The sequence below is a fragment of the Haliaeetus albicilla genome, chromosome 10 (assembly GCF_947461875.1).
Source record: "Haliaeetus albicilla chromosome 10, bHalAlb1.1, whole genome shotgun sequence".
NCBI classification, from domain to species: domain Eukaryota; kingdom Metazoa; phylum Chordata; class Aves; order Accipitriformes; family Accipitridae; genus Haliaeetus; species Haliaeetus albicilla.
The window spans coordinates 40,419,664-40,435,434 of NC_091492.1; the positions used below are offsets into that span (position 1 = coordinate 40,419,664).

The window sequence follows — 15,771 nt, forward strand, 5'->3', positions numbered from 1 at the left end:
CTATGGTTTTTGCTGGGCACAGAGCCAACTTTATGTTTAGAAATAGTGTAAAACTTCAAATTGTTTCATAAGCCTCTTGTGTATATTTGGGGATTGTTCACTGGTTTTGATTACGTTCTCTGTGGAGGGAAAACTGGAAGGGAAGGCAGAAATACCAACTAATTGTTTTATACCATGGGATATGTTTAGCTCTTCTTATAGATAGCTTCCATGTAGTTCTGACAGAATGTTGGAGACATATGAAAGTAACTTTATAAAATAAGTCAAACAGGCATTGAAGAAATAATCCTACAGAGTCTTTCCTAGTCCCTTGCAGCTCTGATCTGGGAGCTTGGGGTAAAGTTTTCTTTTTTCTCTACTTCTACCCTGTTCTTTCCTTCAAGTTGATCTCTTCAAACACTTTTTGACTTTTCCTGGTACAGAACGTATAGAAAGGTAGGAAGAGAGCTGAAGATACAGAATTGCGTAGAATAAGGTGGAAATTGTTGAATAATGGCATTAGTTTCATGTACACTCATCTAGCAGTACCTGAGAAGTACCTGCTGATCTGCCTGTAGAGAATTGAATAAGAAGTAGTAAGAAACAAGTTAGAGAAGATACTTATTACTGCTTGAAAGTGTAGATCATTGCTATGAAGCTAATAACAAAGTTAGCACTACATAGAGAATAGTAAGCGAGAACTGGAATGGTAAGAGATTACCTTTTTAAGCCCACACTGGCTGTTAAGTGCCACTGCAGAAACTGGTGAAGCTTCTGCTACAATATGAGCAGTCTGATGCTGATAGCTTTGAAGCTGCTGCTGATCTGGTTGTCTGATTCTCTGCCAGGACCCGAAACGTGTGGGCTTCTGGGGGAGGTGAGTTGTCCCTCTTGTTGCTGGGAGACATATTTCAATTGCAAAAAGCAGCAATCTCCATTCCTTGCAGAAGTGTCGGGTAGTAGGCACTGTAGATGACCTACTTTTGGTGAACCTCCTCTTTGATTCTCACTTCTGGAAAAAGAGGTCTATCGCAATTACTGGAGCAAAAAGTCTTTGTATGTTTTCAAGATGAGGAAGATCAGAAAAGAGAATATGAGAAGAGCTAAACCAGAAATATCGGGAAATTTTTCTGTGCTATGCAGTAATGAAGGCAGACAGGAGACCTGGATGCATCCCAAAACCTGAACTTGTCTATGCAAGAGTCAACCCAGTGGTAGTGAATGACAGACCTGGATCTGCCTCTTGTTCTAAGGAAACTGTTGGAATGGCAAATATGACAATGAATGAGCATAAAGTTCTAAGCTCAACTCTTGCGAGGTGTCCTGTTGAAAGGTGATTATAGATATAACCTGGATAATATAGTCAGACAGCAGAAATAGCTAACTTCTTAGATACAAAATCATTTAAGTCCTTGCTGTGCATGGCTCAAACTATCTGATGTGAAGAAGTTAAAAATACTCTGGTATGTTCTACCATATATGTTGCATCCTGCACTTTTCATTTTCCAAGCAATTTATAAATAGTTATTCTGACAACATCTGTCTGAGGAATATAGCAAAGTAAATGCTATTCCCACTCTATGAATGTAGAATGAAAAGCATAGACAGCAGTGGCCCATTATTGAGGTCTTCTGTGAGAAAACAAGTGAGAGATCTTGTTAAAAATAGATCTGAACTTCATGTGATGCCACTGCAGCTATAAAGTGTTTATAACTGCTTGTTTTCACAAAACATCCTTGGCCCATCTTTGGGAATGTTTTACTGGGAAATGGAGATTCTTACTGTGGAAGTAGAAGTCTTTGTCTTTAGTGGTATATCTGCTCTACAGTAGATGGGTCAGCAGCAATATGCAAAGCTTAAAACTGATTATGTGCAGCTCTCGTAATGGTTTTTTTACTATGACAGCCCCAGTTTGGGGATTTTTATGGTGTGAAGCCTTAAAAAAGAGAATGAATAGAATGTTTGATACCTGTTTAATGCATACACACAGCGCTTACTATTTCTTTGTGTCTGAATATGAATCTCTGCTGCTTTTAGGAGCTGGAAGAAAAGCATCGCGAGGCTCAGATTGCAGCACAACATCTGGAACTGCAGCTGAAACAGAAGGAACAATTCTATGAGGAAAAACTCAAAGTAAAAATATCTTCTTATCTTCCTACAAGCTTTTGTAGATAGAATGAGTTCAGGGAAAAACAGTTGCCTTTAGGCTCCAATTGCTTTGTCTTATAAGTTGCCTTCTTGCTTACCACTACTGAAATGTTCAGAGAGCTTAGTGGAATCTGAATAAGTTTTTCTTCTAGTCCGTGCCATTGTACCTTATCTGTCTTTAGCACTGCATTAAAACAGGTGGCATCTGAAGTCAGAACTATAGGAAAGCAGTTGTTGATTGTAATTTGACTATTGCTGACTCAATAATACTTACTTAATGCTATTGGATCTCACATCCTGAAAAAGCTTTCAGTTCCTACTGGTGATTTTCTATGAGTATTCACATAGCCTACCTGCAAGTTTTAAATTCAGCAAATACTAGAGCGTTTCTGAAATTCCATCTTCTTGGAGCTGTAACATCTGCCAAAAAGCCACAGAAACCACCCACTTTGTTTTTGTCTTTTCCAGGGTAGCATAAGACTTTAACAAACAGTTAGAAATAGAATCATAGACACCATCTAAAATTAGGAAAAACAAATTGGGAAATAGGAGTGTGTGCACTGGCTGAGGATTTTTCTAAAGAACCTGCAGTACGTCAGCCAGTAAATGCCTTTTGTTAGAATCTTTATTTCTACTAAGCATAATCTGTTTTCAGCAATCTTTATCTACTATGTTTACCTAGGACTTTAATTCTACATTTCAGCTTAAATGTGAGAGGATGTAGTATTTAAGAGGTGAGAAGAAATTTCTATGGGAGAAATGTAGAGGAAAAAAGAGAAGTAAGAAGGTTTCCTGGCAGACCAGAGCATGTGCTAATCAGTAATGAGAGGAGAGTGATAGAAAGCAGGAAAATCAGAGGTAGACGTTGGGAAGGGGGATGTGGTGACATAAAAACCAGAAAAGTGGATAGGGATTGGAAAAAGAATTAAAAGGAAGAGACCCAATGTATTACAGGGACATATGATATAGGATTTAGTAGGAAGAATCAGGAAGCCAGGTGAAAGAGGTTCAAAGGGGTGAGAGAGGACATGGGAAGTTTGTAACTGGAACAGTAGAAAATATCCTGTGGTTGTCCCGACTCTGTGCTTTTGAAAACTTGTCTTTGAAGGAAATGACCTTCACTTTAACAACTGATTTAAAGTTCTGAACATACATAACATGCATTTTTTTTTAAAAAGTAACATATAGTTACTTCAGTCCTGTTCCTAATGACAGGTATTTGTGCCACAAAAAAGTCTTTTACTTAGCTGTTTCATTTGGTGTCTCTGACTTGAAGAATTCACGGGGTCTCAGTTGTCTTCTCATGCGTACTTACAGAACTTACAAATTACTTGTGAGCCATATTGGTAGGGCAGCCAAAGGTTGTGTACCTCCTTATTTCCACTACCGTATATATTGGGGTATAGAGTTTTTCTGTTTTCTGTTGCATTAGTCTGGAATAGATCTTGAACACAATTTATATGACTTAAAATAATAATTTTAAAAAATGTACAGTATCTCCATGTCTTGATAGAATTCCATCATTAAATTCAGTCTTCGGAGGTAACTGAAGGAGTGCTCTTTTTTGGAGTTTGCTCTTCCCTGGATTTCATGCAATTGCATCTTGGCTTTAATATTGCTTGAGATATGATCAATTGCTTTAAAAATATTCTATCTTTCTTGATGATTTTCTTTCTGCTTGCCCTTTGCCCAGTGAAACAGATAAAATTTAGAAAAAAGAAATGTCTTCATTTAGGTGTTGGAAAATCAGATGAAGAAAGATCTTGCAGATAAGGAAGCACTTGAGAATATGCTCAGAAGACATGAAGAAGAAGCACGTGAGAAATGTAAAGTCCTGGCTGAACAGAAGGCAGTATGTATAGTTGAATTGGAAATCAAAGCGTTTTTAGAGTAGCTTTCTGAGACTCTGATTTCAAGCAAGATAATCTTGTTTGAGGTTTTATAGTGTTGCTGAGCTGTTTTGAAGGAAATCCACTGATTAATACTAATTTTACAAGGCATGTTTTTTTAATTCAAGGTATCTTCAAGAATATTTCCTTAAAAGTAGCCACATAGCTTGTTGTGTACCTATCATTTTGTGCATTGATAATATAATGCTTGCTTTCTCCTAATATTAAAGCAATAGAAAGCAGTTGTAAATAGCTCCAGTAATTGCATCTGTGATGCTCTTTTGGACATTTGGTTGGTTTTCTTTTACTTCTTTTTGTTTCTGGAAAAAGTTCAGACTTTTTTAAACATTGTTTTTATAATTATTTCTATTGTGCAGTCTCAAAGGCACATTGCTCTGTTTCAGATGATCAATGCAATGGACTCAAAGATAAGGTCACTGGAGCAGAGAATAGTGGAATTGTCTGAGGCCAATAAACTGGCAGCAAATAGCAGCCTTTTTACCCAGAGGAACATGTAAGTATAGCAACTGCTATGATACTGGTCACTACTGAACAATTCTTAGTGAGATCTGTTCTCTTAATGTAAAAGTGGTTATTTTTTCAGGTCTGCTGTGCTCCCTGCTTGTTTTTCAGTGATGCAAAAATATACTTGTTCCTAAAGTAGTTGTGGTTCATTGCATATTCTGTGTTTCCTCAAACATGACTAGGAAAATTGGTTTGTATTACAATGTTTACTTTGGAGCCTTTCCTAAGGCTAGTGCTTTGTGCAGGGTTACCGAACATGTTAAATGAATACTAATAATTTTAATGTCTAAAATACCTCTGGAGAAGCATATATTCCTTTTTTGAACATACATATTGCAAATACATTTATATTTTCCTTGGTTCCTGTGACAGTTAAATAATGTTGGAATTGAAAACATTAAACACCTTTCTTTCACAAACATTCCATCCTGCCCTGATGGGTGAGAAGACAAGTAAGAAAACTAGATTTTTAAGCCAAGAGTTTTTCTGAATGTTTTTGAATTGCTGATTGCAAGAGTGTGAGATATTTTGTTACTGAAATGGGCAGAAGTAATGCGAAGTAGGAGATACCCCAGCTTCAGCTTCAGAATGCTGCTTGAATTCATTTTGTTTTCTTCCTAACCCAGATAGCACTTGCATATATCTCTGTTGCCTTCTCGGCTTCAGCCTCACTTGAGTTCTCATCAGTGACCGGTGTAATAGTCAGTTCAGTGGTTTTGTGCTATACTACTGGTCAAGATCTAATGTCATCTTGAATCACTGTGTAATCAGCAATTGTTCTTGTGGTGAATTCTTATTAAACACAGAGGAAATCTTCTGTGTCAAATCTTTTTGTCTGCCTGAACTTTGTTTTGCTTTGGATTTTAGCTGAGATTCCTTGTCCTTATAATGATGTTTTTCCGTCATAAATGATTTAAAGGCATTCTACTTCAAGTATAGAAAAAAGCATGGATTGTTTGCTATATCCTGCAAGGTAGGGCTGAATTAGCGTATGCTCTTACTGGGTTGAGATTCATCAACTTTGGCTGTCTGCAGAAAGGTTTTCAGTGTCTGTCAACTGCTGGATGCAATGTCAGGTAGTGTCTCTGTAGGAAGTGCTTGGATAGATTCACCTATAATATTGAATGGAATCAAGCAAGGATGAATTTTGGCAATGAGCTGCTTTGGTTTTTTATCTTTTCAGTGGTGATTATGCCTCCAGATATGTAATGGCTCCAATTTTTGTTGTATTTCAAATATCTGGCAAGTTATTTTAGCCTCAGCAGCCAAAAATATTCACAGAAATAACTGAGAAATTTAATTGTGTTGCTTTATGCTCCAGATGACCTCCAGTTAATCACCCAGGAAGTTTGTTGAGGCAGCAAAAGCCATAACTTACTTTCAGTCTGAAATAAAACAGAAGTATTGTCTCAATGTGTACCTGGGAAGCATATGCAAGGTCTAGTGTCACAGTCATTGGTGCTAAACTGAGTGTAAGAATTTAGCTGAGCTAGATGCATCCTCTGAGAGCAGGACACTTGACTGGAGATCCATAGAGAACAAACAAAAAAATAATGTTTTAACGTATGACTTAGATTATTGAGAGACATATTGTCAGGTAACGTACTTTTGCAGGATTGGTAGAAGATAGTACAGAATTAACATTTTAAGAGAAAATTGCTTTATTGTGCATGCAGATGGCTAATGAATTTGTGCTTATTTTGTGAATTGTGGTGGTGAAAATGTATAAATCTGTTGTTGGACTGTATTTTGAATCCACAAAAGCTACAGCTAATCTGAGCATGCTTGAAGAGAACAACTAGTGATTAAACCCTTCAGAGGAGAGGGGAACTCTGCTAGCTTTTGTTCCTTCAGTATCTGAGGAAACTAATGATTATCAGGTTCCTGAGAAGATAGCCCAGTAAACAGTAGGAAGTGAAAGAACACCATTTGACAGTTCTGGCTGGCAATAATCTGTAGAGGTAAATTAAAAAAAGAGAAAGGGTTGAAAGGGTGGTTTTGCATGCAATGCACAGAAATGCGAGTCAGAAAATGTAAGTTCTATTTTTAGTTTTGTTAAGTCTTCCTATTTGATCTTGGGCAACCCACATAATTTCTCTGGGATAGGATTAATAACAGCTTATCTTACAGTGAACTTCTTAAAATATTAATTCATTAATATATGTAAAGCTTTGTGACACTTCTAAGTAGAAAGCACACTATGAGGCAGACTTTTCCAATGCATGATAAAATGATTCCAGGAGTTGTAAATAACATATGAAGATCTTTTTTTTTCCTTTTTTTTTTTTTTTTTTTTTTATGAGGGTATCCATTTCAAATTCTTATGGTAATAATTAATCGTTGCCAGCTCTCAAAATTCTTATGAGCACAAGTAATTATTTTTGTTCACTTTGTAGATTAAGAGTTTGATCACAGACAACAAAGCTTCGCTTCAATGTAGGTCAAGTTCTAGGTCTCTTACAACTTAAAAAAAAAGGCAACAAAACAACCCACAACACAATACCCCCCCAAACCCTAAACCATAGGATTTCTCTTATCTCATGGAAATATATTGTGTGAAAGCAACTTTTCTTAGAATTTATTTTTCCTGTATAGAAAAACACGTTACAAGGAATTGGCGAAATGAGAAGAATGAACTGTAGCTTAAATATTGTTGTAGATTACTGTGTACAAGACTAATTCTTCTGTGCAACCTGCAAACATGGAATTTTAGTGCTGTGGGCATATGTTGATGAATACACTAGTACATGGATCTTTTGCAGACAGGTATAAAGAGTTGACTTTTTTTTTTTTTTTTCGGTTGGGATGTAGAATTTAAGCTATGAACTTAACTATTCTACTTAATGGGAAACTTGTAGTATATTCTTCTTTACTTCACCCCAGTGAAAGGACGTATGTTAAGGACATTCTGGGTTTGTCACTTGTGCTTTTCTCCTGTCAGGAAAGCCCAGGAGGAGATGATTTCAGAGCTCAGGCAACAGAAGTTCTACTTGGAAACACAAGCTGGAAAGTTAGAGGCCCAGAATCGAAAATTAGAAGAACAATTGGAAAAGATGAGTCACCAAGATCACACTGACAAGAACCGCCTGCTGGAGTTAGAGACTAGGCTGCGAGAGGTGAAAACTTGGGTTTAATCCCTCCAAACAAACTTACTTGAATGTACCCCATTTTAAGTATTATAGTGAGAACTAGAATTAAGTTGTTTTAGTTTTGTGTGTCATAAAAAATGGTATTTTAGTTTGGTCTAGCAGTACTTTTTTTCCTCTAGGAGTAAAAAAAAAAAAAAAGATGCTTATTAGAAGGAGATAAAAGTAAGTATGTACATATTAAGGATTTGTCATTCTTAGAATGAACTGAATCTGATCTTTTAGATCATCTTGCTTTCTCAGAATTGTATTTATGTTTTTTTTGTACAATATCCTTATAATGTTGTCCAGCTAGGGTGGTTATGGGGTAGAGAATAAAAGCTTAGCTATGTACAGTGACCAGCTTAACCGTAGCCTTAGAGTCTACAGAATAGAAAGCAAAGGACACAACAGAATTGCTATAAGAAAACAGGAGACCTGTTGCTTCATGCACATTTTTCAGAAGTTTTCTGGAAAGGAAACCTAACAGTATTATGAAAATATGCATTTTTAAAGATTTGTGAGCTGTGCTTCATTTTTAGTTTTGTATCAACTAGTTTGGATCCACTTCAAATCTTCTTTTACCTTCTCCAGTCTCACTCAACTAATTTTCAGCTAAGACTGAAATCTTGCCTTTAGCTAAGAGGGTTGGACGACCAACACATGTCCTTGTTTGACCGGAAGTTGGTTGGGACCAGTGTAAGATTTCTGGCAGGCTTGTCGCCCATCTACAGCACAACAGACAGATTCACTTGGGATAGCAGACAGCCTGAAGAAGGTGCTAAGGTTTGGAATTGATTTTGAGCACTGAGATCTGTTCTGCTGCTTGTTCATTTCTTATCCATTTCTGGAAATGACATGTTTATCCCTGAGTATGCCTCAAGAAAACCTTCAACAGAAGCCATTCAAATAAACCTAGAGCCAGATGATCTGGTTGGTTTCTTTAAAAAGAATCTGAAAGGAAAATGAAATATGAAAGTCAATTGCAAAATGTATGTAATATTTACATACACGTAAAGATTAGTATTGATGTTTATGCCTAAAGTTTCTCAAATAAAGATTCTTAAAGATTCTCAATTTCAGTGAAGACAGTTCATCACAAACTACTTCAACTTTTATGGTTTTTGTATCAACATTTGTTATGTGATAGTTGAGTCATAGCTGGAACTATTCTTGTGCCCTTGTTGTTTCAAAATGTCAGGTTGCTTTTAACCTTTTTCAAAGCAAACCAGTAGTTTTTAGGTAGTAGAAAAAGCTGCGTCCTTGACTTCTCAGTGACTTGAGCAATCTGTCAAGATGTGATTTTTGGGATAGACATGGCAATGGCATCTTAAAGTGAGGTCTGAAATGAGATTACATTGCCTATATTTTCTTTGTTAGTAACTTATGTTTGGATGCTACTTTTTCTTTTGTCAGGTTGGTCTAGAGCATGAAGAACAAAAGCTGGAACTCAAAAGGCAGTTGACAGAATTGCAGCTGACACTCCAGGAGCGGGAATCTCAAATTACTGGGCTGCAGGCTGCACGGACAGCCCTGGAGAATCAGCTCCGCGAAGCCAAAACTGAACTAGAGGAGACAACAGCTGAGGCAGAGGAAGAGATTCAAGCTCTCACGGTAAGCCCTAAAATTTGTACTATGAGCTATATATACAGATAGAATTACGTAGGTGCATGTTTCATAAAGAGATTAAAATGAATTTATACTATTTAATTTTTAATTTTCAGAAGAGGATATGAATTATGCCTTGTGTTGATAGAGGCAGGAATGGCTAAAATGTCAAATTTTGTCTGTCTTATTATCTTTAACCATATGAATACTTCCTAGTAGTGGTTCATTGCTGCCAAAACTGATTGATTGTTTGTAAGAGCATTATTTCTTTTGTGATGAGATGAAAGTTGCATATGAAATTGTTATTGTTAGGAGTTTTACTCTGTGATTTACTTATTTAAATAATACCTCATGAGTTTGAAAGTATTTCAGGATCATAAATGTTTTGATTATTTTTTGTTTTTTCTATCAGTTACCCTGCTTTGAGGATACTTATGCAGGGGAAAAAAAACCCCAAACAACAAATTCCTAGGGAAATAGTGTTGTTAGCTCGTAATTTTATTCCAATGCTTATTCCATTAAAAATTGTCATGTGTGTCTTGCAGTCTCTGGTGAGGTGTGTGAATGATATAAAGGAAAAAAACATTCAATTCCTCCCCCCAGTAAATGGAACTCTAAATTATATGCTGCTAGTTGCTGTCCTTTGAGTACAAAAAGATGCTTTCAAACTGCTTGATTCTAAGAAATATTTCTGTCATAAAAGATTCCCAGGGCTGTGGGGGGAGAGAGTGGAGAAGTATATGACCTGCTATCAGGTAACCCCCACTGAGCAGCAGTCTTTAATGACCTTCAAATCCAGTTATTTTGAAGTGTTGAAAATGGGCATCCTCTTGCTCCAGTGGCATTTGATTGAAGAACTGTTCCGAATATTTCTGCCATTGCTGTTTTTCGGAAGGGATGGTGGGCTCAGCTGAGATAGATGCTTGTATTATGTTGATGCTTTGGGTAGATGAATGGGAGAACTGTTCACTCAGAGTTGTTCTAAAGTGGGTACATGCTGGAAAAGTACAGTAACAACATCAAGACTTAAGAATAACTGAATAGAACATGGCATCAGTTTCTTTTTTGCTCAAAAACTGAGGCGGTCCCCTCCCAGCTGAAAGCTTTGCATAACAACTAATATTGCTGCCAGTGGGATGGTGATGTGCTTAATATCTTTACCCTACACCACCAGTGAAACAGATGAATTTTTATGACCTGTGTTTACTCAGTTATTGCTTCAGTTAATTTGGCAAAATGGTAGTGCTTTTGGACCAGCTGTTGTAAGATAGTCCAGTTTGGTGGGCTTGGGAGTATTTCTGTTATGTGGGGTTTTTAATATACCACTTTTTTTTTTCACATTGCCTGTTGTGGTAAGATAGCTTTTTAGCTCTCGTATTTGACTTCTGCTGAACAGTTTTTTCCTGTTTAGTCTCTTGGCTCTAAGGAAAATGTTCTGAATGAAGAAAGGTGGCTGGATGTGCTAGTGCACTAACCTTTCATTTGTTAAGTTTTCAGATAGCATATGACATTAGACACTTGTTAAATCAGTTTGATGAATTTTGAGAGAGGCCATGAGGCTGAAACAAGAACTTTTGCTTTGTCATGCTTTGCTTGTAAATTAGGAGGTAAAATGGTGCATGCAATACTGAACTCTTTAAAATAAATTTTTGCACTTTTCCATACTTTGGATGCTGTCTTCCAAAGAATTGATTATTATGTTTCATCACTGCTTTTTAGAGAGGCTCAGGACTAAACGGTACTTTATGGTAGGACTCAGGTAGATTGGCAGAGCTGTTTGGGATAGCTTGCATAATACTTCATTATAGTTTTTCTTTGCAAGCGTTAAATTGTATGCAGTATTTATTTTATATGAAATACCAATCTGGATATGGAAGTAAAACCAACTCAAATTTAAATGTCAAGAACGTACAAACTTAATATGGAATCGACATGTCTTCTGATGACCATTTCAGATGGAACCTTTTACATAATTCAGTTCTCGAGTTTGTACATTTTTCTAAAGTAGTTCAGAATTGGGAGCATAAGTATATTTTGATTAAGTAGGATGTGACTTTTGCTAATCAGTTCTTTGCCACTACAGAGTGCTTTCATAGCCTGCAGCATCTGCCTTCCAAACTTTGCTTGCTGGTAGATTGTTCTGCAGTTTGTTTAGCAACAGCTGTTGGATTCGAATTCTAATGTATGAAAAATTGATGATTAACTTCTTACCTCCTTTAGGCACATAGAGATGAAATCCAGCGTAAATTTGAAGCCCTTCGTAATAGCTGCACAGTGAGTATTAAATACAGATCATTGAATTATTTTGAAATTAAGGATAAGGAAACAAACAATTTACTTATTTAATCCTTGATGACACTAGTTCCTAATGTGGACTTCTGGCTTCAAGGTGTTAGCAGGAGCTAGACTGATTGGATTTGATTTCTTTTAGGTTTCAGGTAAACCTCAACTTTGAGGTTTTAGTCTGATCATGAAATTGATGCTATTCTTCTTTTTGGAGAAGAAAGTAAATTAAAATATCTCATTGCAGTGCAGCTAATAAGAATGGTGTAGCAGCTGCAAAAAATGATTGTAGGTGAAGATCTTTTCTGCTCACAAGAAGAAAAGATCTACCTGTCCAAATCCTGAGCTGCATTGTAGATCTAGGCCAGAGTGGAAGAGCCTTCATGCTACTCTGGGTTTTAAGTAGGACTTTAACACTGTTTGAAGAGGCAAGAAATGTTATGGTCCCAAGTAATACATTGACATGTCATCTGTTCAAAGAGCAGAGAGGACTCTAGGATCTTAATTTGCACCTTCTACTGCTTGAGATCTTTTGACACGGTTTTAGATTCATTTCATCAGTCCAGGAGAGATGTCCAAGGGTTTGTCTGTCAATAGGGATTCTTGCAGATTAACGCTATCTTCAAACTTCTTTATGATGGTTGATGGAGAGCATCTGTCTTCCAATGACATGAATTACAAAAGTGTTGAATAAGGACCACAGTCCTCCGGATCAGCATTGATTGCCAATCCTTCTAGGCTTTTTCTCTTTACCCCACCCTGTAAACAGGGCTTAATTGCTGGTTTTTAAATCTTGATTTTTTCCCTACTTCCAGTGATTTCCTCAAACTTAATTTTTCATGCTGTAGGACTGAGTATCTAACATGCAAGTTTTCATCTTTCAAAAATATCTTTTCAGGATGAGAGTTATTCTGTTTTCCTCAGTTGCTCTTTAGCATTAAGCAAGGGGATTCTTCTAGTCTGTTCTTAGAATATACTGATAAGAAGAAATGAGGAAGTAGAACTTACCAAAGTGTGTTAACCTCTGTCTAAAAGAAATTCTGCACAAGAAACTTTACTTTTTGTTCCCTTCTTCATTTACTTAGATTGATCCTCTAGCTCCATATGTGCTATCATTTCTCTTGCATCCACAGCTGATCTTCTTTTGTTCTGTCTTGCCCTTCATACAGAATGACAGCTTTCTATGAAAATGCTTTTGTGATCTTGATGCAGGCAAAAACCAGTTGTGGAGAATCTGTAGCTTCTTTTCACTGCACGGTAGGCTCCCTTTCAGAGGTTGTAACTCATTATCTAGTACCACTTAGGCTCTGTAAGTGTGAACGATCTCCAGCAGTGAAGACTGACCCGTAACATTTCAAGAATGTTGAGAGCTTCAAAGGTTCTGCGTAAAAAGATTTCTACAAGTGTTGTGCATTGTAAGGCCCTTCAGTGGGATGAGTGGGATCAGACATCCTCATCAATAAGAAATCAATTAAATAGTTCCTAAATGAATAATACATGCTCATCATACATTCTCTTTCCAGCCCAAGAGAATGCATGTATAATTTAATTGACCATGTTTCTTGTTCTGTGTTACGAGTAGTTCTAGCTGTCCATCCTGTCTACTGGGGAGCACTGAGAGAAAATACAGGACAATCTTCTACTGACAGTGAGGGAGCAGGAAATGTTTATTACAGTGCCTTCACCAGATATTTCAACCTCATTTTTATCTGATTGTGACCAGTATGACGCAGGCTTTGCTTTTTGGTGACCATGTGATTCTACTTGAAGGTGATTAGAATGTATACTCCTTTTAAAATAACACTTCAAGGGAATAGTTGTAATATGCTGCTACTTACGCAGCATGATAATGAGTGGGTTTATTCTTTTAGCAGGTTTTTCAAAAGATATCCTTTTTAAGCTGAAACAAACTCCTTGAACTAGTCTGGCAAACTTTGGTATGGAATTATTTTTTATTTAATCTTGTTGAGAAGCCTGAAACAGCATAAGAATTATGAAAATAAGATTAGACAGGGAAAAAAATTTTGAAAGCTTGAATTACTTCAGTACTTTCATAGTATTCAAAAGATATGGTATTTCTCCTGTTTCTCTAGCTTCACAAAGGTCACAGCTTCTGATTGTAGAGAAGGTTTACACCTCAAATGTGTGTCTGCTTTCCTTGTACCCTTGCTGCACTCTTGTTCTTCCTTTTGCTAAGGTCTCTGACCATGTAGATGTTTTTCAGGTTCTCCTATTTGTTCATTTTAAATTTGCTGTGTTTTGGGGTGCATACATAGAGACCATTGCTATGTTGTTGGTCATAATTTCTGCCTTATTTGTGAATCTCTATTTAGTTGCTCTGATAGCTCTGTGTTGTTTCATCTTGTGACATCTCTCTCACTATTGGGGGTCAAAAAGAAAATGCTAGCATTTGCTTTCTCTGTCTCTCAGTTGTGCAAGAAATAATAGGATATATAATTACAATAAAAATTGTAAACTGTAGTACCTGCTGTACACACACACACACACACAGACACAGATGCATGTGGGCACACGCATAATCTTCTCACAATGATAGATCATCCAGCAAATCTGTTGAGGGAGAAGGACTAGTTCCCTACATTTAAAGAATTATTCTATCAAAAATATGGTCCATTTGAGTGTTAAAAGTATTTTCCAGGCAATCAGAAAAAGATCGAGAAATAAAAGGCATTTTCTTAAATAGGAAAATTTACATATTTGTCAATTGTTTCCAACTGCCTCTTAATTATGGCTTGTTGTTGGATCATTGACACATTTTAAATTAAAAATACAACCACATTGTCTAAATAGTAGTAGAATTGTTTAAAAAAGAAAACATTTAGTAAGCTGGCCGTAAAGTCTATAAATATTTAGAAGAAAAGAATCCTATGAAGAAGCATTTACACTCAGCTTGGTAAATTACTATTGCTATTCCAGGGAAGCAGCATCTGAATCTTCTAGGTTTTTTTCAGGTACAGGCTGTTGCTTTTACTTTAGCAAGGAGAATGGCATTTCTTAATACTAATTGGATATTACATTTCCATTTATTCAAGATTTCTCCAATAAAACAAGGTTTATCTTCCCTCCTTGAGGTTCTTTTGTTATCATCTTGTGTTCCTAAGTATTAACAGGCTTGATTCTGTACTTGTCTATGAGATTGGATATTGAGGCATTAAATCTGCAAGCCTGTTAGCACATGTATAATTTTAGTTATGCATAAAGTTCTCCTGACTTTGGTCTAAGATCCTGATTCCACATTGGCTCACTGAGTTGGCATACAAGAATAATCTGTGTTCTTGAGAACTTCCAAAATTATGTCTAAAGATGTTATATACTCTGATGCTAAGTCATGTTTCAGAGTAAAGGGATCTTGCCCACTGTAACAAGGCTAATACCCAGGCAAAAACTTTTATATGGCTTTGTTTAATTTGTAAAAAAAAAATTAAAAAAAAAATGGCTGTTGAGTGGGAGGGATTATCCCCGATTCTCATTTCATAGAAGATGTGATGGCAGATGCCAGTTATGAACAGAAATGGAGCTTTGTAGTTTTTGTAGCCTGACAAAAAGTCAGAGACTTCTAGGGTGTTGATGAGGTGTTGCTGTGAAAGAGGTTAATGGGACCTTCACTGTGGACAACGGCATCATCACCATTTGAGGACGAGTTTCATGGTTGGTAGAGGCAGCTCGTCTTCTGGGAACTGGGATAGAGGAGCACAGGAGACTGTATGTTTTAATAATGGGTTGGTGTGGGAAGAAGAGGAATGCAGGCTGTGCAATGTCCTACTACTCTGCAGCTACTAACGAGAGCAATGTACCTCAAGCTAAGCCATGATGAGTTTTTGGAGACTGAGATCTCTGTGTAAGGTATGTTTCAAGTCACAGATGTTGCCTGACTATGGAAAGGGGAAGAAAGTGAGGAGTTCACTGTTATATATTGTTCAAACAGGTAGAGATATAAGACTGGTATCTCTCTGCAGCTGTGTTCATTAAGAGGCTTGGTATTCTGCTCCATTACAATGCTTGGTATTTCTCTGCTAGAAAAGCTTTTTCTCTCGGATCCAAATGTGAATAGGTTAAGACGAATTGAGTCTGATGCCTGCTCTTGCTTCCTCCTCACAATAACTTGGGGCTGAGAGATACCTTTTTCTTTTTTCCTATTTACTTCTGACAGCTAGCTTTCTAGTAAAGATTAGTGGGGGTGGGGAGGAGTGGAA

General features: G+C 36.8%; 1 protein-coding gene across 2 annotated transcripts in view; it reads left to right on the forward strand.

Annotated features, from left to right (window-relative positions):
• Positions 1-15,771, forward strand: part of CIT (citron rho-interacting serine/threonine kinase) — a 73,516-nt gene that overhangs the window by 33,526 nt on the left and 24,219 nt on the right. For both annotated transcript variants that reach the window (XM_069795275.1, XM_069795276.1), the window contains exons 19-24: positions 2,017-2,112; positions 3,863-3,979; positions 4,421-4,530; positions 7,483-7,657; positions 9,083-9,280; positions 11,495-11,548. In XM_069795275.1, coding sequence (XP_069651376.1) covers positions 2,017-2,112; positions 3,863-3,979; positions 4,421-4,530; positions 7,483-7,657; positions 9,083-9,280; positions 11,495-11,548 — 750 coding nt within the window. The remainder of the gene's footprint in view (positions 1-2,016; positions 2,113-3,862; positions 3,980-4,420; positions 4,531-7,482; positions 7,658-9,082; positions 9,281-11,494; positions 11,549-15,771) is intronic.